Source organism: Chiloscyllium plagiosum, unplaced genomic scaffold, assembly GCF_037043375.1.
Source record: "Chiloscyllium plagiosum isolate Xiang-an unplaced genomic scaffold, Cpla_swu_hap1 HiC_scaffold_33, whole genome shotgun sequence".
NCBI classification, from domain to species: domain Eukaryota; kingdom Metazoa; phylum Chordata; class Chondrichthyes; order Orectolobiformes; family Hemiscylliidae; genus Chiloscyllium; species Chiloscyllium plagiosum.
The window spans coordinates 29,686,304-29,710,924 of record NW_028270171.1 but is presented as its reverse complement, the minus strand read 5'-3'; the positions used below and the strand labels follow the sequence as shown (position 1 = coordinate 29,710,924).

Here is a 24,621-nt window from a genome sequence, read left to right as displayed (position 1 = left end):
AGGGGGTAATGTGGTTGGAAATTAGGGATGGACAATGAATGTGGAAAGAGTTAGCAATGGCCACATCCTGTGAATGAATAAAGAAGAGAACATGGCATTCCGACAGAGAACATCACAAAGCTTTGAACTTTCCTTCAGTTTGAGAATGGTGTCACCAATGGTTTTGTTTGGTGTCTCGAACGCTATGCCTGGTTCAGGCTAAAACATAACCTCAGTCTTTGAAGTGCTGAGCTCTAGACCAAAGGTTTTAGTAAAACTCAAGCATTTGTTTGCCACTCTGTGGACATCTTCCTTGTCGTAGGCACTATGACAGTCATTTGCGCATGGAAGCCATCTCGTTACTATCTCAGTAACACTGCTGGAGGGCCGCAGTCTGAACGGAATGAAGTTTCCATGAATGGGGTTGAGTATTGGTGCCTTCCTTAAGCTTTACAGAAAAGACGAAATTGCTGAGTAGGGGACCCATGAGATGTCCTTGTTTTACATGGTCAGTTATCACAAAGACATCGGACATATCACCACAGGCACAAACATGTCCACCCATGCAGTCATGGAAGAGGTGTAGAATTTTAGCAAACTTGTGCAGACATCCCATCTTCAAGACCAAGTGCTATAGACCAAGTCAACTCGCACTGTCAAAATCTTTCAGAGACATGGATCCTGGAGTTGCTTGCTAAAATTTTTATTTTAGTTGTCTCGCTACAAACTCTTTAACAGTGCCATAGGTTCAACCTTAAACAACACCGTGATCCTGGGATGTCATCTTCTGTATGATATTGTCCAGTACGCAGTTCAGGAATCTTTCCTGTGACTGAGAGATTTATTCCCCAGTAGGTGGATCCTTTCTGCTTCTCGGTGTTGACTATGTCAGCATCTTTGAGGGCCTGAAGAAGATTATCTGGATCACAGTAACATATCTACTAGACTACCATACCCACACTTTAGCTTTAGGGGAGAAGAGACAACTTTGACTCCCAGTCTCCCTTAGAATGGATCTGGCAGCATCACCTCTACTAAATGACAGCATTACTGCTATCCAAAGTTGCAGGAGAGGTGAGCACAGTGCTGTTCAACAACAGTGCAGCAGGAAGCCTGACTACATTGAGAATAGTGATCACAAGTCAGTATCTCTCACTGAGAAAAGTGAGTAACAGTTGGGGCCCCTCACTGAGAATAGTGAGTAACAGTCAGGGTTTCTCACTGAGAATAGTGAGTAACAGTCAGGGTTTCTCACTGATGATAGTGAGTAACAGGGTTTTTCACTGAGAATAGTGAGTAACAGTCAGGGTTTCTCACTGAGAATAGTGAGTAACAGTCAGGGTCTCTCACAGAATAGTGAGTAACAGTCAGGGTTTCTCACTGATGATAGTGAGTAACAGGGTTTTTCACTGAGAATAGTGAGTAACAGTCAGGGTTTCTCACTGAGAATAGTGAGTAACAGTCAGGGATCTGCTACTCATCATGTGATTTTGTTTCCAGACCAATTACAGTATACAAGGTCAACTGTTTGATCGAATTTCGAAAAATTATGTTCAGCTGATCATGAACTGTCAGAACTATTACTATGGAGACCGATTTCTTCAGGTTAGTGATTTGACATGCAGTTTCTTAACGGGTCACAAACATTGCGCATTTACCCAGTAAGTGCACAGTATTGATATCACCAAGCGTAACAGGCTCCTGCTGCCACCTCCTGTCTACAGTAGTCACAAACACTGCCACATGCATATAGTCTGCCATGGCTATCCACTTGGTGCCCCTCACAAACTCAAATCATTTCTGATTCTTAATCAGGACATTAATTTTGAACAGTCTCCCTCCACCCTGACCATCCATCTGCTGTGTGTAAGGGACAGCTCCCAGATCCCCCATAGAATCATCTCCATTGCCTACTAGGGAATCACAACTTACTGATCTCGCTGCTGCCAGATATGAAATTGATGGTTCTCATGCAGTCCTGGCACACCATGACAGTGACAACCCATCACACACACACAAATCCCAGTCTGACTGTGTAGACATATTGTTCACACCAATCCCAGTCTGACTGTCCAGACGCATCTCACACCTGTTGACCCCAGTCTGACTGCCCAGACATATTGCTCGCAAAGACAATCCTAGTCCAAACCTAGAGGTCATAGTTTAAAAATAAGGTTGCACCTGTGTAAAACAGATATGAGGAAGCAATATTCCTCTGACGGTCATGAATCTTTAGAATTTCCTTCCTTAAAAGGCAGTGGGTGCAGAATCTTTAAATATTTTTCAGGTAGAGGACGACAGACAACATGGATGGCAGATTCTTGGGGAGACATAAAAATGTGGTGTTGAGATCAGAGCCAGATCAGCCATGGTTTTAGTGAAGGGCAGAGCAGCCTTGAAGGGCCTGGTGGCCTAGTCTTGTTCCTTCTCTGTATGTTCCTCCTGTCAGTGTTTTCTTCAATTCCTTCACAGGAGAAGGGCATCACTAGCCAAACCAGCATGTATTAGCCATCCCTAATTGCCCAGAGAGCAGTTAAGAGGCAACCACATTGCTGGAGTCACGTAGAGGCCAGACCGGGTAAGGATGGCAGATTCATTCCCTAAAGGAATTAGTGAAGCAAGTGGGTTCCTACAATAAATGACAATGGATTCACGGTCATCATTAAACTCTTACTTCCAGATTTTACTGAGTTTAAATTAAACCACCTGCCATGGCGGGGTTTGAATCCAGATCCCCAGAACATTACCTGGGGTCTCTGGATTAACAATCTAGCGACAGTATCATTAGGCCATTGCCTTCCCCAGTCTCCCCTCGACCTGAGCCATGGAGCTTTCAGTTTCAACAATACCATCCCCCCCAAACTACCACAGGGAGGCCAGCTCAATGCAGCTGACAATATCTTCAAGCAGCAAGGACTATTGAGGGGGTGTCTCTGCTGCCTATAAGTGCCCTCTGATCGTGTTTACTGGCCCTTCATAACGGCACTTAACATGAAACCTGTTACCCATCTTCATTTGGCTGCCCTAGAGCTGGTTAGATTCAGCCTCTGTGTTTTATCCCAGGAGTTCCTGCCCCAGGTCTGGCAGGTGTGTGGTCTTGCAGTTCCCTCTAATTAGCTCATCCATGGGGCCTTCACAGAGCAGGGTGAAGCAGCATGTGGTGGGACAAAGCTAAACTAGTAATCTAATCAAGTGCGAATGACCCTGACCTGGAGAAACATACCATTCAGAGTGTAAAAGAAACTAGTTCTCAGGAGAAGCAGAGTAGGGTCTGATCTCCCCGAAGCTCAGGAAAAGCTGCAGCTGGAGCAGCTAAAGACAATAATGGAAAACTGCAACAGCAACAGTAAAATTATTCTGTTTTGTCAGAGGACGCGTGATCAGGAAGGTTGAAGAATTGCTCAGGACCCATGCTGGTAAATCCCTGGTATATGGTAAAGGTTTTATATGACCACTTTGTGGCAGCCTTAACTCCAATAAATGATGTCTATCGCAGCTAGTACATCAGGGAGTGGAGACTGATATTTTAACTGTCAGTGTTAAGGAATTCAAAACAAAGCAACGTGTAGCTCCTGACACCATTCTTTTGAGGACGCTCAAAGGAATGAGACTGTGATTGATGAGCCCTTGTGACAGCTCACAGGGTTCAGGACATCTAGCAAGGGCTATAAGGAGGCTGCTGTAAGCCAATTTTCAAACAGATTGACACAAATCTCAATGGATGGCATGGTGGCACTGTGGTTAGCACTGCTGCCTCACAGCGCCAGAGACCCGGGTTCAATTCCTGCCTCAGGCAACTGTCTGTGTGAAGTTTGCACATTCTCCCCGTGTCTGCGTGGGTTTCCTCCAGATGCTGTGGTTCCCTCCCACAGTCCAAAGATGTGTAGGCTAGGTGAATTGGCCGTGCTAAATTGCCCGTAGTGTTAGGTGAAGGGGTAAATGTAGGGGAATGGGTCTGGCTGGGTTGCTCTTCGGAGGGTCGGTGTGGACTTGTTGGGCCGAAGGGCCTGTTTCTTTTAAAAAATTTTTTAAAAAGCCAAGGTCATTAGCTATTCTCCAGTTACAGGCAAATTGCTGAAAGATATAATTATGCACACTTTGTCTGCCCACATGGAGATAGGTGACCTGTTACAACTCAGTTGGGTGGAGTGTGCCTGTAAGCGAGCCCCACTGTTCCACTAATGTGTAACTACCCAATTAGATCACCAAAATGATCGATTTACTTGACTGACTACAAGTCAGGACAAAAGCAATTTGCACCAGATTTCATAGAGTCATAGAGTCCTGCAACACAGAGACTGGCCCTTTGGCCCAAACTAGTTCATTCATGCTAACCCCATTTTCCTGCACTTGGCCCATATCCTTCTAAACCTTTCCTGTCCATGTAATTGTCCAAATGCCTTTGAAATGCTTTTAATGTACCCACCTCAATCACTTCTGCTGGCACCTCATTCCATATGCGTACCATCTTCTGTGTAAAACAAAAGGTTCCCCCTCAGGTTCCTTTCTATACTTTTCCCTCTAATCTTAAACTGATGCCCTTTAGTCCTTGATCCCCCAACCCTGGGAAAAAGACTTGAATGTGCTCACCCTAGCCATACATCTCATGATCTTATACACTTCTATAAGATTCCCCGTCAGTCTCCTACACTCTAAAGAAAAAGGTTCTAGCTTGTCCAACCTCTCCCTATAACTCAGTCCTTTCAGCCCTGCCAAAATCCTTCCATTAATTATTGTAAAGAAACATATTCTTTCACAAATTCAAAGAGAAAAAGATCACTAATTCATTACGAGGTGACTTAAACTATACCACTTTATCACGCACACATTGATTCACAACTAGGACACTGATATAATGGCCGGAGAAAATATAGACAGGGAAAAAGGTTTCTACAGATCAAAGTCTACATCACAAGGTGAAGAGGTATTGCTCTCAATTATTTAGAGTTTAGTAGTGATATGTGATGTTGTGAACAGAACAATGGTCATTCTTCGATTCAATAGCTGATTAAGTGGACAAAGGTCATTTCTTAAATTAGAATTTCTTCTTTTAAGTCTCGAGTTTTTTTTATCTTTTCACACACACAAAGAGAAGGGAGAGCAAGATGTTTTCCGTTTGTTGGCTGTGAATGTTTCTGGCTGCACTGACCTCATACGACTATAACAAACTAGAGCTGGACCAACTCGAGGACTGTTGTCAGGCCATTTTTCCTTAACCCAAAGACTCCCAGTACCACTGTGTCTCAACAGTGTAACAATCTCACTGCTCCAAAAGCACACAGTCATGTAGAGCTGAAAATGTACCCCATAATTGCACTAGATTTTCAATTTACAAATTTCTCCCAGTATTTTAGATAAATAGGTAAATAATCTAATAGGAGAAATATGCGGTTCCTAACAATTAGGGCCCTAATTTTGTTTTGAAACCTTTCAGTGCAAGGGTCTTTCCAGCATCATGAACAAACAGTCAAAGGATTGACCTCCTGCCGCAAGTCATCAAATAGTTATGTGCTGTCCCTGGACAGGATTAATTTGAAGATTTATCCACAGTCTATCTGAGAAATGCCCAAACCTGGTCTGTGTGAGGGAACTGTGCACCCCAATGTTTTTAAAACTGGTTGCTGAGAGAGAACATCAGTGACCAATGCTACAGGCCGGAATAGGACCAAAAGAGAGAAGTGCAGATCTAAGTCTGGACCTGTCAACATCTCCCCCTTCTCTTTGTTAAACACAGTCTGGTGGCCTTGTTGACTGAGGCAAACTTCCAGTGGCTGGTGTGGCTTCTAAATTCTTAATGTTCTTGCTGTTATTTCTCATGTTTTATCTCATTGCCCTCAGGATTTGCCCAGCACTCTCAGTCAGGCTGTGTATGTCAGCTTCTGCTGCAGTTTTCCGCAGTCTTGGGTGCAGTTTCACAATCATGATTTCAGATCTCAACTGTGCAACATCGTGTATCAATGGTTTGGAGGTAAAGAATGTTATATATTGTGTGGGTGTATGCATGGTGCTGTGTATGAGATGATCACGAGTATGGAGAATTAAGAGGGAGTATATAGAAAGTGGGATGCAGGGGTCATATATTTGACAAGGTACAGAGACCGGGATCCAGTAATCACATAGAGGTTTCACTCATTATAGCTGAGTCTTTCTGTGCCACGTAGAACATGTGGTTGTTTTTCAACTTTCTCGCCCTCAGTTTCTTCTCTACAAATGGACAATTCCTCAGCTTTTTTGGTTTTGTGGAAATGAAGTGAAGGTAGGTTGGATGGGAAGAGTCATCTCAAAACAAGGAAGGTCAATAGTTTCTTAAAGTTGTGGTGCCTTTCCTAGTTCATCCTGATATTTCATGTAACTTCATAAAGTTGCACCCCTGTCATGTACAGAGTTCCCAAAAGACCTGTGGTGCACACATCATTTCTCTGTCACTTCATTACACAGCCACTCCTGTTCTGAGATATGATACTCAGGAGAGGGATGAGCATGTTCCTGTGTGCTATACCAGATCTACATTCAACAGCAAAGGCAAAAACTAACATGTAACCTGCCATTGTTTTACAGCCAGGCATGATCCATTACCCAAGGGCTTGGGAAGAGGGGTCTAATGCAGATGATCCATTGCCCAGAGGGACTGGGGGTTGAGGGGCTAGATTGATCGATTACCAAAAGAGAGCAGATGTGGGTACTGGGATTGATCAATGGAGCCAATGATCCAATACCAAGAAGGAATAGGGATACAGGCGTAGTCCTGGGATTCATCCGTCAGGAACTTTCCCCTGAATAACCAATACTACTGCCAGTGGACAATTAAACACTTCAGAATATGGTTTGTATGTGACTGTACCGTATATATTATTTTGATAATCTAAAAGAACTTGAGACATTGCAGGACAACTCACCGATGTGGGATGCCCATCCTGTGCCAATTGGGGAGTTGTCGACACTTTGTACAGTCTCGATTCAGGAAGTGTCTCCACTATAAAAACCTGAGCTTTGGGTTTTGGAACTTGAGCAGCAGCTGGAGTCACTGTGGTGCACTTGCAGAGCTGTAAACTACATGGAAATTACGTTTAACAAATTAGTCATAGATTAATTCTCCAGAGAGGAAGTGTGTGACCAAATGGGGAGCATTCAATCACACTCCTGACCCATGTTTTCTAGATGCTGGACCAGAATTTGGAGAGTCTGGCAGTGAGTTACTTACCACAGACATCCTCGCCTCTGACCTGATCATGTAATTAAAGCATTTATATGGCTGGTCCATTTCAGTTTCTAGTTAACGGTAACTTCCAGAATGTTGACAGCGGGGCATTCAGAATTCATACTGCCATTGAATTTCAAGGAGAAATGGTTGGATTCTGTACATTTGGAAATGGTCATTGCCCGGCACTTGTGTTTCTTAAATGTTACCTGCCACTTGTCAACCCAAGCCTGTATGTTACCAGATCTTGCTGATATGGAGAAAGTCTTCAATCATCTGAAGAGTCATGAATGATACTGAACATTGTGTAATCATCTACAAATATCCCCACTTCGTATCCATGATGGAAACAAGATAACTGATGAAGCAGCTGAAGATACTCTGAGGAACTCCCTCCTGCCGAGGTGCCCTGATATTATTAGCCTCCAACAACCACAATCATCTTCCTTAGGGTAAACATGATTCCAACCAGCACAGAGTTTTCCCCTGATTCCAATTGACTCCAGTAGTGCTAGGGCTCCTTAATGCCGTGGTTGGTCAAATGCTTCCTTGAGTTCCAAACAATCACCCTCACCATATCTCAGCAGTTAAGTTCTTTTATCCTTGTTCGAACCAAGGTTATAATGAAATCAGGAGCCCAATGACCCTGGTGGAACTGAAACTAAGTGTCAGCAAGCAGGTTTTTTTAAAAAAATTATTTTTTAATTATTTGTTTGTGGGATGTGGGATGTGGGCTGGCCAGCATTTACTGCCCGTCCCAAGCTGCCCTTGAGAAGCTAGGAGTGAGCTGCCATTTTGAACTGCTGCAGTCCACCTGCTTTGTTTGACCCACAATGCCATTAGGGTGGGAATTCCAGGATCTAGATCCAGCTACAACGATGGTCAAAAGTCAGGATGGTGAGGGAACTTGGAGATGCTGATGTTCCCATATATCTGCAACCCTTGTCCTTCTAGATGGAAATGGTTGTGGGTTTGGAAGATGCTGTCTGAGGGTCTTTGGTGAATTTCTGCAGTGCAATTTGTAGATAATACACACTGCTGTTACTCAATGTCGATGGTGAGGGGAGTGGATGCTCGGTGTATACAGTGCAAATCAAGTTGGTTGTTTTGTCCTGGATGATATCAAGCTTCTGAATTTTATTGGGGCAGCACTCATCCAGATGGGGATACTCCATCACACTCCTGACTTGGGCCTTGTAGATGGTGGACAGGCTTTTGGGAGTCAAGAGGTGAGTTACTTGCCACAGTATTCCCAGCCTCTGACCTGCTCTTCTACCCACTGCATTTATGTAGTGAGTCCAGTTGAGTTTCTGATCAATCATAACTCCCAGGATGCTGATTGTGAGGGATTCAGCGATAACACTGTTGACTGTCAAGGGGCAGTGGTTAGATTGTCTCTTATTGATGATGGCCATAGCCTCCATTTGTGTGGCACAAATGTGACTTGCCACTTGTCAGCCCAAACCTGGATATTGTCCAGATCTTAGGCAGAAATGGATACTGCAGATGCTAGAGAATAGAGTCAAGATTAGAGTGGTGCTGGAAAAGCACAGCAGGTCAGGCAGCATCCGAGGAGCAGGAAAATCAACTTCATCAGGAAACTGGTCGGCATGGACGAGTTGTGCTGAAGGTCTGTTTCCATGCTATTTGACTCAGAGGTATCTGAAAGAGATGGTAACAATATCATTGTACTTTGTCCTGCAGTGGTGAGCATTTACGTGGCAACCTCAGACCAGGCCGGCGTGGTCTGCTGTTGTGATGTCCGCTGCTGGTCACTGGGGGGACAGGCAGTCCTGTGGCTTCACCATCTCATCCTGCAGGATCTCCAGGTTCCTGCCGCAAAGTGGTGAGCCAGGTTCCCCTGACCTGCTTTGTCTGGAGCATATGTCCTAACTATGCAGGGCAGCTCCAAACTCAGTGGGCTTTGAAAGATGATGCTGGTGCAGACGATGCTGATGAATTGCAGGATTCTCAGTGATTGGTGAGATGGGATGGAAATCCAATGGGAGGCAAGCCAATGGAGTATGGTAGGAAATTGCAGCACAATCACTCAGAGTCTCCCTCGCCCTCCCTCCTTCACATACCAAGAGTGATTCTGTGTCTGTGTGACAGAAAGGGCATGCCGTTTATATGTAGAGCTTTTCCCAAGCTCCTCGTTCATCTTCCCTTCCCATTGAAATCTCTGCCTCCCTTGTTCCTTCTGCACATGTCCTCTTTCATTCTGTCTTTCCATTCCCTCTCCATGTCCTTCTTTCCCTCTTTCTCTTCTCCTTTTAGCCAGATATCATTAATGGGAAAAACTCTAGAATCGTTTAAAATATTTCATAGCAAAGCATTGGGAAAATGGTTTGGACAGAATCAGCAATGGACTTACGAAAGGGGAAGGAGGCTTTCAATAAGGTTTCTCATAAGAGATTAGCGTGTAAAATTAAAGTGCATGGGATTCGGGTTAGTGTACTGACACAAAGAGAAAACTGGTTGACTGACAGGAAGTAAAGAGTAGGAATAAATGGATATTTTTCTAAGTCACAGCCAGTGACTACTGGGGTACCACAGTGATCAGTGCTTGGACACCAACTATTCACAATATAGGTTAAAGATTTAGATCAGGGAACTAAACGTAATATCTCCAGATTTTCAGGTGACACTCAGTTGGGTGGTGGGTGAACTGTGAGGAGGATGTAGAGATGCTTCAATGTCATTTGGACAAGTTGAGTGAGAGGGCAAGTGCATGGCAGATGCAAGGTAATGTGGATAGGTGTGAGGTTATCCACTCTGGTAGCAAAAACAGGATGGTGGATTATTATCGGAACGGTGATACATGATGAAAGGGAAGGTGCAATGAGACCTGGAAGTCGGGGAGTCATTGTGCATCAGTCGCTCAAAGTAAACAAGCAAGTAGAATAGGGGGTGAAGAAGGCAAATGGTATATTGGCCTTCTTAACACTAGGATTCGAGGGCAGGAGCTGGGACGTCTTGCTGCAATTGGATAGGACCTTGGTAAGACTATACCTGGAGTTATAGTGTGCAGATTTGGTCTCCTTATCTGAGGAAAAACATTCTGGCCATACAGGGAGTGCAATGAAGGTTTGCCAGACTGATTCCTGATGTATGAAAAGGAACTGGATGGGTTTAGACTACATCCATTGGAGTTTAAAATAATGAAGGCAGAAACTCATAGAAATCTGTACAATTCTAATAGAACTAGATAGGATAAATGAAGGAAGCTATGATTTTATTGAAAGGTGAAGCAGGCTTGAAGGGCCAAATGGCCTATTCTGCTCCGCATTCATGTTTGTTACACCCTCTCTCCTAACTCTCCCTCCTCCTGCCTCCACTTGCCCAACACCCAAATCTTTCCACCTGCTTTCAATTCCACTGTGTTCAATCCCCCACTCTGTCTCCATCCCATCACTGTCTCTCTCTCTCCTTGTCTCCCCTGTATTCCTCACCCTCTATCGCCCTTTCTCCATTATCCCTTCTTTCCTCCACTATCTCTCTCTCTCTCTCTCTCTCAGCTGAGCCCTGTGTTGCTGCCAGTCCATCTGCCATCCAGAATGAGCTTTGTTTCATTTTTTTCCAGGTGTGCGGCCAACACCAAGGATTTATAACAACTGGAATTATGATATTTTACTGCCACAGGAGGTGAAAGATATGAAATCGCGGACAACACAAGACACTGACCACGATAAAAACATGGGTGAGCAGGGGGGGAAGAGGGTGGGTGAGAGGGCATTCAACATGGGGTGTGGGAAGAAACAGAAGTTGGGGAATGGGATTGAGGGATGGACAGAGAGAGGGAAATAATGAGAAAGTAAAGGGGAGTGGGGTTCAAGGAAATGGTGGGAGAGGGCAAGAAGACAGAAAGACAATGCTTCTTTAAAAATGATTCTGCTTGATTTCCTTGTTGATTACCAATTGTGAAAATCAGACCTAACGGTTTGAGTTATTTCATCAACTATTTGATCACGGATTGTGCATGTGAATGGGCAGTCTGCAAATGGATATCTTTATGTCCAAGGAATTTGGATCTGAACATGTACAGTCGGAATTTACGGTGGACTGGTTGGTATCAGCAGACCATTTATTGATATTGCAGGAATGAAGCTATCCCTGATTGACCTCCATTCAACCAACAAAGAGTTTTACAACGTTGAATCCGAGCGGTCCGCAGGGCCTTCAGTCAACAGTGAGGTGAGAAAGGACAAATCAGTCACTCTCTGACTCTTACAGCACTGTTAATAAAAACATGCAGAATGATGTATTGAGGAGATCATGCAACTGCAAAATTATACCCCATCCCATTGACACTTGTTGTAAAGGACCTCACCATTTCATTCCTATTGTTATACAGACTTCCATCTCATTTCCATTGTTATACAGACCTCCATCTCATTCTCACTTTGTTACACAGACCCCGCCATCTCATTCTCACTCTATTATACAGGCCCCCATCTCATTCTCACTCTGTTATACAGGCCCCCAACTCATTCTCACTGTTTTACAGACTCCCACCTCATTCTCACTGTCATACAGACCCCCCCATCTCTTTCTTGCTGTGTTATACAGACCCCCCACCTCATTCTCACTCTGTTATACAGATCCCCATCTCATTCCCACACTGTTATACAGACCCCTCATCTCATTCTCACTGTCATACAGACCCCCACCTCATTCTCACTCTGTTAAACAGACCCCCATCTCATTCTCACTGTGTTATACAGACCCCCATCTCATTCTCACTCTGTTAAACAGTCCCCCATCTCATTCTCACTGTGTTATACAGACCCCCATCTCATTCTCAATCTGTTATACAGGCCCCTATCTCATCCTCACTCTGTTATATAGACCCCCCATTTCATTCTCACTGTTATACAGACACCCATCATTCTCACACTGTTATACAGAGCCCCCCATCTCATTCTCACTCTGTTATACAGACCTCCATCTCATCTCAATCTGTTATACAAACCCCCACCTCATTCTCACTCTGTTATATAGAACCCCACCTCAGTCTCACTGTCATACAGACTCCCATCGCATTCTCACTCTGTTAAATAGACCCCCATCTCATTCTCAATCTGTTATACAGACCCCCTATCTCATCCTTACTGTCATACAGACCCCCATCTCATTCTCTCTGTGTCATACAGACCCCCATCTCATTCTCAATCTGTTATACAGACCCCCATCTCATTCCCAATCTGTTATACAGACCACCATCTCATTCTCAATCAGTTATACAGACCCCCATCTTATTCTCACTCTTGTTATACAGACCCCCAACTCATTCTCACTGTGTTATACAGACCCCTATCTCATTCTCTCTCTGTTATACAGACTCCCATCTCATTCTCACTGTGTTATACAGACCCCCATCTCATTCTCTCTCTGTTATACAGACCCCTATCTTATTCTCACTGTCATACAGTCTCCCATCTCATTCTCACTGTTATACAGACACCCATCTCATTCTCACTCTGTTATACAGACCCCCATCTCATTCTCACTGTTAGACAGACCCCCACCTCATTCTCACTCTGTTATACAGACACCCATCTCATTCTCAATCTGTTATACAGATCCCAATCTCACTCTCAATCTGTTATATAGACCCCCATCTCATTCTCACTGTTATATAGACCCCCACCTCATTCTCACTCTGTTATACAGACCCCCATCTCATTCTCACTCTTGTTATACGGACCCCCAACTCATTCTCACTGTTTTACAGACTCTCACCTCATTCTCACTGTCATATAGAAACCCCATCTCTTTTTCGCTGTGCTATACAGACCCCCCACCACATTCTCACTCTGTTATACAGACCCCCATCTCATTCTCACTCTGTTATACCGATCCCCACCCCAGATAAGTCCCCTGGGCCTGATGGCATTTATTCTAGGATTCTCTGGGAAGCAAGGGAGGAGATTGCAGAGCCATTGGCCTTGGTTTTTATGTCCTCGTTGTCTACAGGAGTAGTGCCAGATGATTGGAGGCTAGCAAACGTGGTTCCCTTGTTCAAGAAGGGGAGTAGGGATAACCCTAGTAACTATAGGCCGGTGAGTCACACTTCTGTTGTGGGCAAAGTCTTAGAGAGAATTGTAAGGGATAGGATTTATGAACATCTGGATAGGAATAATGTGATCAAGGATAGTCAGCATGGTTTTGTGAAGGGCAGGTCGTGCCTCACAAACCTTATTGAATTCTTTGAGAAGGTGACTAAGGAGGTGGACGAGGGAAAAGCGGTAGATGTGGTGTATATGGATTTTAGTAAGGCGTTTGATAAGGTTCCCCATGATAGACTGCTGCAAAAAATACGGAAGTATGGCATTGAGGGTGAGTTGGAGGTTTGGATTAGGAGTTGGCTGGCTGGAAGAAGACAGAGGGTAGTAGTTGATGGCAAAGTTTCTTCATGGAGTGCCGTCACTAGCGGTATTCCGCAAGGATCTGTTTTGGGACCATTGCTGTTTGTCATTTTTATAAATGACCTGGAGGAGGGGTTAGAAGGTTGGATGAGCAAGTTTGCGGATGATACGAAAGTCGGAGGAGTTGTAGACAGTGAGGAAGGATGTGGCAGGTTACAGCGGGATATAGATAAGCTGCAGAGCTGGGCAGAAAGGTGGCAAATGGAGTTCAATGTAGGTAAGTGTGAGGTGATTCACTTTGGTAAGAGTAACAAAAAGATGGGGTACTGGGCTAATGGTCGGATACTTGGTTGTGTGGATGAGCAGAGGGATCTTGGTGTCCATGTACACAGATCTTTGAAAGTTGCCACCCAGGTAAATAGTGCGGTGAAGAAGGCATATGGCGTACTGGCTTTTATTGGTAGAGGAATTGAGTTCCGGAGTCCTGAGGTCATGTTGCAGTTGTATAAGACTCTGGTGCGGCCACATCTGGAGTATTGTGTGCAGTTTTGATCGTCATACTATAGGAAGGATGTGGAGGCACTGGAACGGGTGCAGAGGAGGTTTACCAGGATGTTACCTGGTATGGTAGGAAGATCGTATAAGGAAAGGCTGAGGCACTTGGGGTTGTTTTTCATTGGAGAAAAGAAGGTTTAGGGGTGACTTGATAGAGGTGTACAAGATGATTAGGGGTTTAGATAGGGTTGACAGTGAGAATCTTTTTCCACGTATGGAGTCAGCTATGACAAGGGGGCATAGCTTTAAATTAAGGGGGGGTAGGTATAGGACAAATGTTAGGGGTAGGTTCTTTACTCAGCGAGTTGTGAGTTCATGGAATGCCCTGCCAGTAGCCGTGGTGGACTCTTCCTCATTATGGGCATTTAAGCGAGCATTGGATAGGCATATGGAGGATAGTGGGCTAGTGTAGGTTAGGTGGGCCTGGATCGGCGCAACATCGAGGGATGAAGGGCCTGTACTGCGCTGTATTCTTCTATGTTCTATGTTCTATTCTCACTGTTTTACAGACTCTCATCTCATTCTCACTGTCATACAGACCCCCACCTCATTCTGACTCTGTTAAACAGTCCCCCATCTCATTCTCTCTCTGTTATACAGACCCCCATCTCAGTCTCACTGTCATACAGACTCCCATCTCATTCTCACTGTGTTATACAGACACCAATCTCATTCTCAATCTATTATACAGACCCCCATCTCATTCTCACTGTTATACAGACCCGCATCTCATTCTCAATCTGTTATACAGACCCCCATCTCGTTCTCAATCTGTTATACAGACCTCCATCTCATTCTCACTGTCATAACCTCTCCCATCTCATTCTCAATCTGTTATACAGACCCCCACCTCATTCTCACTCCATTATACAGACCCCCATCTCATTCTCACTGTTAGACAGACCCCCATTTCATTCTCACTGTTAGACAAACCCCCATCTCATTCTCACTGTTATACAGATTCCAATCTCACTCTCAATCTGTTATACAGACCGCCATCTCATTCTCACTGATATACATGCCCCCATCTCATTCTCAATCTGTTATACAGACCCCCATCTCATTCTCACTATTATACAGACCCGCATCTCATTCTCACTCTGTTATACAGACACCCACCTCATTCTCACTCTGTTATACAGCCCTCCATCTCATTCTCACTCTGTTATACAGACCCCCATCTCATTCTCAATCTGTTATACAGACCCCCATCTCATTCTCACTCTGTTATACAGACCCCCATCTCATTCTCAATCTGTTATACAGACCTCCATCTCATTCTCAATCTTTTATACAGACCCCCATCTCATTCTCAATCTGTTAAACAGACCCCCATCTCATTCTCACTCTGTTATACAGACCCCAATCTCACTCTCAATCTGTTATACAGACCCCCAACTCATTCTCACTCTGTTATACAGTCCTCCTTCTCATTCTCAATCTGTTGTACAGACCCCCATCTCATTCTCACTGTGTTATACAGACCACATCTCATTGTCAATCTGTTATACAGACCCCATCTCATTCTCACTGTTATACAAACCCCATTTCATTCTCACTCTGTTATAGAGACCCCTATCTCATCCTCACTGTCATACAGACCCCCATCTCATTCTCTCTCTGTTATACAGACCCCCAACTCATTCTCACTCTGTTATACAGACCTCCTTCTCATTCTCAATCTGTTGTACAGACCCCCATCTCATTCTCACTGTGTTATACAGACCACATCTCATTGTCAATCTGTTATACAGACCCCATCTCATTCTCACTGTCATACAGACCCCCATCTCATTCTCACTCTGTTAGACAGGCCCCCATTTCATTCTCACTGTTATACAGACCCCATCTCATTCTCACTGTGTTATACAGACCCCATCTCATTCTCAATCTGTTACACAGACCCCATCTCATTCTTACTGTTATACAGAGCCCCATCTCATTCTCAGTGTTAGAGAAACCCCCATCTCATTCTCACTCTGTGAGACAGACCCCCATTTCATTCTCACTGTTATACTGTTATTTCATTGCTCCTGCCCCACCGAACATTGTCTCAGCCTGCTCCTGCCCCACTGAACTCATCTGTGCATACCTCGACACGGTCCTATCCCCCTTAGTCCAAGAACTCCCCACCTACATTCGGGACACCACCCATGCCCTCCACCTCCTCCATGATTTTCGCTTCCCCGGTCCCCAACGCCTTATCTTCACCATGGACATCCAGTCCCTGTACACCTCCATCCCCCATCACGAAGGACTCAAAGCCCTCCGCTTCTTCCTTTCCCGCCGTACCAACCAGTACCCTTCCACTGACACCCTCCTTCGACTGACTGAACTGGTCCTCACCCTGAACAACTTCTCTTTCCAATCCTCCCACTTCCTCCAAATGAAAGGAGTAGCCATGGGCACCCGCATGGGCCCCAGCTATGCCTGCCTCTTCGTAGGATATGTGGAACAGTCCATCTTCCGCAACTACACTGGCCCCACCCCCCACCTTTTCCTCCACTACATCGATGACTGTATCGGCGCCGCCTCGTGCTCCCACGAGGAGGTTGAACAGTTCATCCACTTTACCAACACCTTCCACCCCGACGTCAAATTCACCTGAACAGTCTCAGATTCCTCCCTCCCCTTCCTCGACCTTTCTATTTCTATCTCAGGTGACCGAATCAACACGGACATCTACTACAAACCGACCGACTCCCACAGCTACCTGGACTACACCTCCTCCCACCCTGCCCCCTGTAAAAACGCCATGCCATTCTCCCAATTCCTTCGACTCCACCGCATCTGCTCCCAGGAGGACCAGTTCCAAAAACGTACGACCCAGATGGCCTCCTTCTTCAAGGACCGCAATTTCCCCCCCGACGTGGTCGATGATGCCCTCCACCGCATCTCTTCCACTTCCCGCTCCTCCGCCCTTGAGCCCCGCCCCTCCAACCGCCACCTGACAGAACCCCACTGGTCCTCACCTGCCACCCCACTAATCTCCATGTACAGCGTATCATCCACCGTCATTTCCGCCACCTCCAAACGGACCCCACCACTAAGGATATATTTCCCTCCCCTCCCCTATCAGCGTTCTGTAAAGACCACTCCCTCCGTGACTCCCTCGTCAGATCCACACCCCCCACCAACCCAACCTCCACTCCCGGCACCTTCCCCTGCAACCGCAGGAGGCGCAAGACTTGCGCCCACACCTCCCCCCTCACCTCCCTCCAAAGCCCCAAAGGAAACTTCCATATCCACCACAAATTCACCTGCACCTCCACACACATCATCTATTGCATCCTCTGCACCCGATGTGGCCTCCTCTATACAGGCCGCCTACTTGCGGAGCGTTTCAGAGAACACCTCTGGGACACCCGGACCAACCAACCCAACCACCCTGTGGCTCAACACTTCAACTCCCCCTCCCACTCCACCAAGGATATGCAGGTCTTTGGACTCCTCCATCGCCAGACCACAACAACACGACGGTTGGAGGTAGAGCGCCTCATCTTCCGCCTCGGAACCCTCCAACCACAAGGGATGAACTCGGATTTCACCAGTTTCCTCATTTCCCCTCCCCCCACCTTGTCTCAGTCAAATCCCTCGAACTCAGCACCGCCTTCCTAACCTGCAATCTACTTCCTGACCTCTCCGCCCCCACCCCACTCTGACCTATCACCCTCACCTTGACCTCTTTCCACCTATCACATTTCCGACGCCCCTCCCCCAAGTCCCTCCTCCCTACCTTTTATCTTAGTCTGCTGGACACACTTTCCTCATTCCTGAAGAAGGGCTTATGCCCGAAACGTCGATTCTCCTGTTCCCTGGATGCTGCCTGACCTGCTGCGCTGTTCCAGCAACACATTTTCAGCCCATCTCATTCTCACTCTGTTATACAGACCCTTATCTCATCAGCTCTGTCATACAGTCTCCCATCTCATTCTCACTGTTATACAGACCCCCATTTCATTCTCACTCTGTTATACAGATCCCTATCTCATTCTCACTGTCATACAGACTCCCATCTCATTCTCAATCTGTTATACAGACCCCCATCTCATTCTCGATCTGTTATACAGACCTCCATCTCATTCTCACTGTTATACAGACACCCATCTCATTCTCGATCTGTTATACAGATCCCAATCTCACTCTCAATCTGTTATACAGACCCCCATTTCATTCTCACTCTGTTATACAGACCTCCATCTCATTCTCACTGTGCTATACAGACCCCCATCTCATTCTCACTGTGTTATACAGACCTCCATCTCATTCTCACTATGTTGTACCGACCCACATCTCATTCTCAATCCATTTTCCAGACGCCATCTCATTCTCACTCTGTTATGCAGATCCCCCCCCTCATTCTCACTCTGTTATATACAGACCCCCAACTCATTCTCACGGTCATACAGACTCCCATCTCATTCTCACTGTGTTATACAGACCTTCATCTCATTCTCAATCTGTTAGACAGTCCCCCATTTTACCTCACTGTTAGACCCCCATCTCATTCTCACACTGTTATACAGACGTCCATCGCATTCTCACTCTGTTATACAGACTCGCATCTCATTCTCACTGTTATACAGACCCCCACCTCATTCTCACTCTGTTATACAGATCCCCACCTCATTCTCACTCTGTTATACAGATCCCCACCTCATTCTCACTCTGTTATACAGATCCCCATCTCATTCTCACTGTTATACAGACCACCATCTCATTCTCATTGTGCTATACAGACCCCCATCTCATTCTCACTGTGTTATACAGACCTCCATCTCATTCTCAATCTCTTATTCAGACCCCCACCTCATTCTCACTCCATTATACAGTCCCCCATCTCATTCTCACTGTTAGACAGACCCCATATCATTCTCTCACTGTGTTAGACAGACCCCCATCTCATTCTCTCACTGTGTTATACAGACCACCATCTCATTCTCAATCTGTTGTACCGACCCACATCTCATTCTCAATCTATTATACAGACCTCCACCTCATTCTCACTCTGTTATACAGATCCCCACCTCATTCTCACTCTGTTATACAGATCCCCATCTCATTCTCAATCTGTTATACAGACCCCCATCTCATTCTCAATCTGTTATACAGGCCCCATCTCATTCACACTATTATACAGGCCCCCACCTCATTCTCACTCTGTTATACAGACCTCCATCTCATTCTCACTGTTATACAGATCCCAATCTCACTCTCAATCTGTTATACTGACCCCCCACCTCATTCTCACTCCGTTATACAGACCCCCATTTCATTCTCACTGTTATACCGATCCCAATCTCACTCTCAATCTGTTATCCAGACCCCCATCTCATTCTCACTCTGTTATACAGATCCCTATCTCATTCTCACTGTCATACAGATTCCCATCTCATTCTCACTGTGTTATACAGACCCCAATCTCATTCTCAATCTGTTATACACACCCCCATCTCATTCTCACTGTTATACACACCCCCATCTCATTCTCACTGTTATACATACCCCCATCTCATTCTCAATCTGTTATACAGTCACCCATCTCATCCTCGATCTGTTATACATACCCCCATCTCATTCTCAATCTGTTATACAGTCACCCATCTCATCCTCGATCTGTTATACAGACCCCCATCTCATTCTCTCTCTGTTATACAGACCCCCATCTTATTCTCACTGTCATACAGTCTCCCATCTCATTCTCACTGTTATACAGACACCCATCTCATTCTCACTCTGTTATACAGACCCCCATCTCATTCTCACTGTTAGACAGACCCCCACCTCATTCTCACTCTGTTATACAGACACCCATCTCATTCTCACTGTTATACAGATCCCAATCTCACTCTCAATCTGTTATATAGACCCCCATTTCATTCTCACTCTGTTATACAGACCCCCATCTTATTCTCACTGTTAGACAGACCCCCATCTCATTCTCAATCTGTTATACAGACCTCCATCTCATTCTCACTGTCATATTGTCTCCCATCTCATTCTCACTGTCATACAGATCCCAAACTCATTCTCAATCTGTTATACAGACCCCCCTCATTCTCACTCTGTTATACAGACCCCCGTCTCATTCTCTTTGTTATACAGACTCCCATCTCATTCTCACTTCATTATACAGACCACCCATCTCATTCTCACTGTTAGACAGACCCCCATCTAATTCTCATTCTGTTATACAGACCCCATCTCATTCTCTCACTGTGTTATACAGACCCGAATCTCATTCTTAATCTGTTATACAGACCCGAATCTCATTCTCAATCTGTTGTACCGACCCACATCTCATTCTCAATCCGTTATACAGACGCCATCTCATTCTCAATCTGTTATACAGAACCCCACCTTATTCTCACTGTTGCATTGACCCCCATCACATTGTCACTGTTATACAGACCCCCATCTCATTCTCTTTGTTATACAGAACCCCGCCTCATTCTCACTTCATTATACAGACCCCCCATCTCATTCTCACTGTTATACAGACCCCCAACTAATTCTCACTGTGTTATAGAGGCTACCATCTCATTCTCAATCTGTTATACAGACCCGAATCTCATTCTCAATCTGTTGTACAGACCCCCATCTCATTCTCACTATGTTGTACCGACCCACATCTCATTCTCAATCCGTTATACAGACGCCATCTCATTCTCACTGTTATACAGATCCCCACCTCATTCTCACTCTGTTATACAGACCTCCATCTCATTCTCTCTCTGTTATACAGACCCCCATCTCATTCTCACTGTTATACAGATCCCCACCTCATTCTCACTCTGTTATACAGTCCCCCATCTTATTCTCACTGTTAGACCCCCATCTCATCCTCACTCTGTTATACAGACGTCCATCTCATTCTCACTCTGTTATACAGACCACCATCTCATTCTCACTGTCATACAGATCCCCATCTCATTCTCACTGTTATACAGACCCCCATCTCATTCTCAATCTTGTTATACAGACCCCCATCTCATTCTCAATCTGTTATACAGGCCCCATCTCATTCACACTATTATACAGGCCCCCACCTCATTCTCACTCCGTTATACAGACCCCCATCTCATTCTCACTGTTATACCGTCTCCCATCTCATTCTCACTGTTATACAGATCCCAATCTCACTCTCAATCTGTTATACAGACCCCCATTTCATTTTCACTCTGTTATACAGACCCCCATTTCATTCTCACTCTGTTATACAGACCCCCATTTCATTCTCACTCTGTTATACAGAGTCGCATCTCATTCTCACTGTTATACAGACCCCCATCTCATTCTCATTGTTATACAGACATCTATCTCATTCTCACTCTGTTATACAGACCCCCATTTCATTCTCACTCTGTTATACAGACTCGCATCTCATTCTCACTGTTATACAGACCCCCACCTCATTCTCACTCTGTTATACAGATCCCCACCTCATTCTCACTCTGTTATACAGATCCCCACCTCATTCTCACTCTGTTATACAGATCCCCATCTCATTCTCACTGTTATACAGACCACCATCTCATTCTCATTGTGCTATACAGACCCCCATCTCATTCTCACTGTGTTATACAGACCTCCATCTCATTCTCAATCTCTTATTCAGACCCCCACCTCATTCTCACTCCATTATACAGACCCCCATCTCATTCTCACTGTTAGACAGACCCCATCTCATTCTCTCACTGTGTTAGACAGACCCCCATCTCATTCTCTCACTGTGTTATACAGACCACCATCTCATTCTCAATCTGTTGTACAGACCCCCATCTCATTCACACTCTATTGTACCGACCCACATCTCATTCTCAATCTATTATACAGACGCCATCTCATTCTCACTCTGTTATACAGACCCCCAACTCATTCTCACGGTTATACAGACCCAATCTCATTCTCAATCTGTTATACAGATCCGCATCTCATTCTCACTGTTATACAGACCCCATTTCATTCTCAATCTGTTATACAGACCTCCATCTCATTCTCTATCTGTTATACAGAGCCTCATCTCATTCTCACTGTTGTACAGACCCCCTTCACATTCTCACTGTTATACAGACCCCCATCTCATTCTCACTGTTATACAGACATCTATCTCATTCTCACTGTCATACAGACTCGCATCTCATTCTCACTGTTATACAGACCACCATCTCATTCTCATTGTGCTATACAGACCCCCATCTCATTCTCACTGTGTTATACAGACCTCCATCTCATTCTCAATCTCTTATTCAGACCCCCACCTCATTCTCACTCCATTATACAGACCCCCATCTCATTCTCACTGTTAGACAGACCCCCATCTCATTCTCTCACTGTGTTATACAGACCACCATCTCATTCTTAATGTGTTGTACAGACCCTCATCTCATTCACACTCTATTGTACCGACCCACATCTCATTCTCAATCTATTATACAGACCCCCACCTCATTCTCACTCTGTTATACAGATCCCCACCTCATTCTCACTCTGTTATGCAGACCCCCAACTCATTCTCACGGTCATACAGACTCCCATCTCATTCTCGCTGTGTTATACAGAGCTCCATCTCATTGTCAATCTGTTAGACAGTCCCCCATTTTACCTCACTGTTAGACCCCCATCTCATTCTCACTCTGTTATACAGACGTCCATCACATTCTCACTCTGTTATACAGACCCCCATCTCATTTTCACTGTTATACAGACCCCCATCTCATTCTCACTGTGTTATAGAGACCCCCATCTCATTCTCACTGTTATACAGACCTCCATCTCATTCTCAATCTGTTATACCGACCCCCATCTCATTCTCAATCTGTTATACAGACCCCCATCTCATTCTCAATCTGTTATACAGATCCCCACCTCATTTCCACTCCGTTATACAGCCACCCATCTTATTCTCACTCTGTTATACAGACCCCCATCTCATTCTCACTGTTATACAGACCCCCACCTCATTCCCACTCCGTTATACAGACCGCCATCTCATTCTCAATCGGTTATACAGACCCCCACCTCATTCTCACTGTTATACAGACCCCCATCTCATTCTCAATCGGTTATACAGACCCCCACCTCATTCCAACTGTTATACAGACCCCCATCTCATTCTCACTGTGTTATACAGGCCCCCACCTCATTCTCATTCCGTTATGCAGACCCCCATCTCATTCTTAATCAGTTATACACACCCCCATCTAATTCTCACAATGTTACACAGACCCCTACCTCATTCTCACTGTGTTATACAAACCCCCACCTCTTTCTAACTCTGTTATACAGACCCCCATCTCATTCTCACTGTTATACAGACCCCCATCTCATTCTCACAATGTTATACAGACCCCCCACCTCATTCTCATTCTGTTATACAGACCTCCACCTCATTCTCACTCTGTTATACAGACCCCCACCTCATTCTCACTCTGTCATACAGACTCCCAAGTCATTTTCACTCTTATACAGACTCCTAGTCTCATTCCCACACTATTATGCAGGCCACTGTCCCTTTCTCACTGTTATACAGACTCCCATTTCATTTCCAGTGTTATAATTACCCCATCTCATTCATACTCTGTAAGAAAACTCCCATCGTATTCACACACTGTAAGAAAACTCCCACCTTATTCACACACGGTTAGAAAACTCCCATCTCATTCACACTCTGTAAGAGAACTTCCATCTCAGGCCCACTCTATTATTCAGCCCACTGTCCCATTCCCACAATATTATACAGATGCCCCATTTCATTTCCGTGCTATTGTAAAGATCCTCATATACTTCCCATTTTTTTATACACAACCTCATCTACTTCCCACTCTGTTATACAGAACCACATCTCATTTCCATTCTCTTATACACATCCCCTGCCTCATTCCCACGCTATTGTACAGAATCCAATTTCATTCTTACTACGATATTGTTGGGGCAATGAAACACAGGCTGTGTGACCACTTTGCAGAACATCTATGTTCTGCCTGTAAAAGTGACCCTGAGCTTCCAGCTGCCTGCTGTATCAATGCACCACCATGTTCCCAGGCCAACATCTCTGCCTCAGGCCTGCTTCGTGCTCCCGCAAAGCTCAATGCAAGCTGGAAGAACAGCAGCTCATTTTCCACTTGGGAATCCTGCAACCTTCAGGACTTAGTATCTTTCTTTCCCTTTGGACTCAATCTCTATTTATCACTCACTCCTCTACCATCACATCACTCCACCCCCTGTATTCACCGTATGTACCACCTCTTCCTAGCTACTATCAATTCTGGACCCAAAATATTATCTCTGCTTTTTCTCCATGGATGCTGCTAGACCTGCTGAGTTTCTCCAGAAATTTCTGTTTCTGTTTGAACTGAGTGTGATCTGGGATACTCACAGCGGAAGTCTGGAGGATGGAAGGTGGTCACCTGACTGGGAAAGCATTTAAATGGTTGAGTCTGATATGAGACTTTAACAGTATTTAGGGAGGCAGGGACAGAGATTGGATAATCCAGGACAGTGGAGAAAATTAAAAATTTA

At 45.0% G+C, this 24,621-nt stretch overlaps 1 protein-coding gene across 4 annotated transcripts in view; it reads left to right on the top strand.

Annotated features, from left to right (window-relative positions):
- LOC122547863 (protein FAM227A-like) overlaps positions 1 to 24,621 on the top strand; it is a 221,113-nt gene that overhangs the window by 46,976 nt on the left and 149,516 nt on the right. For 3 of the 4 annotated variants that reach the window (XM_087978406.1, XM_087978404.1, XM_087978403.1), the window contains exons 8-11: positions 1,480 to 1,584; positions 5,818 to 5,947; positions 10,761 to 10,877; positions 11,277 to 11,371. In XM_087978406.1, the coding sequence (XP_087834532.1) occupies positions 1,480 to 1,584; positions 5,818 to 5,947; positions 10,761 to 10,877; positions 11,277 to 11,371 (447 nt within the window). The remainder of the gene's footprint in view (positions 1 to 1,479; positions 1,585 to 5,817; positions 5,948 to 10,760; positions 10,878 to 11,276; positions 11,372 to 24,621) is intronic. The other variant, XM_087978405.1, reaches the window with a different exon arrangement.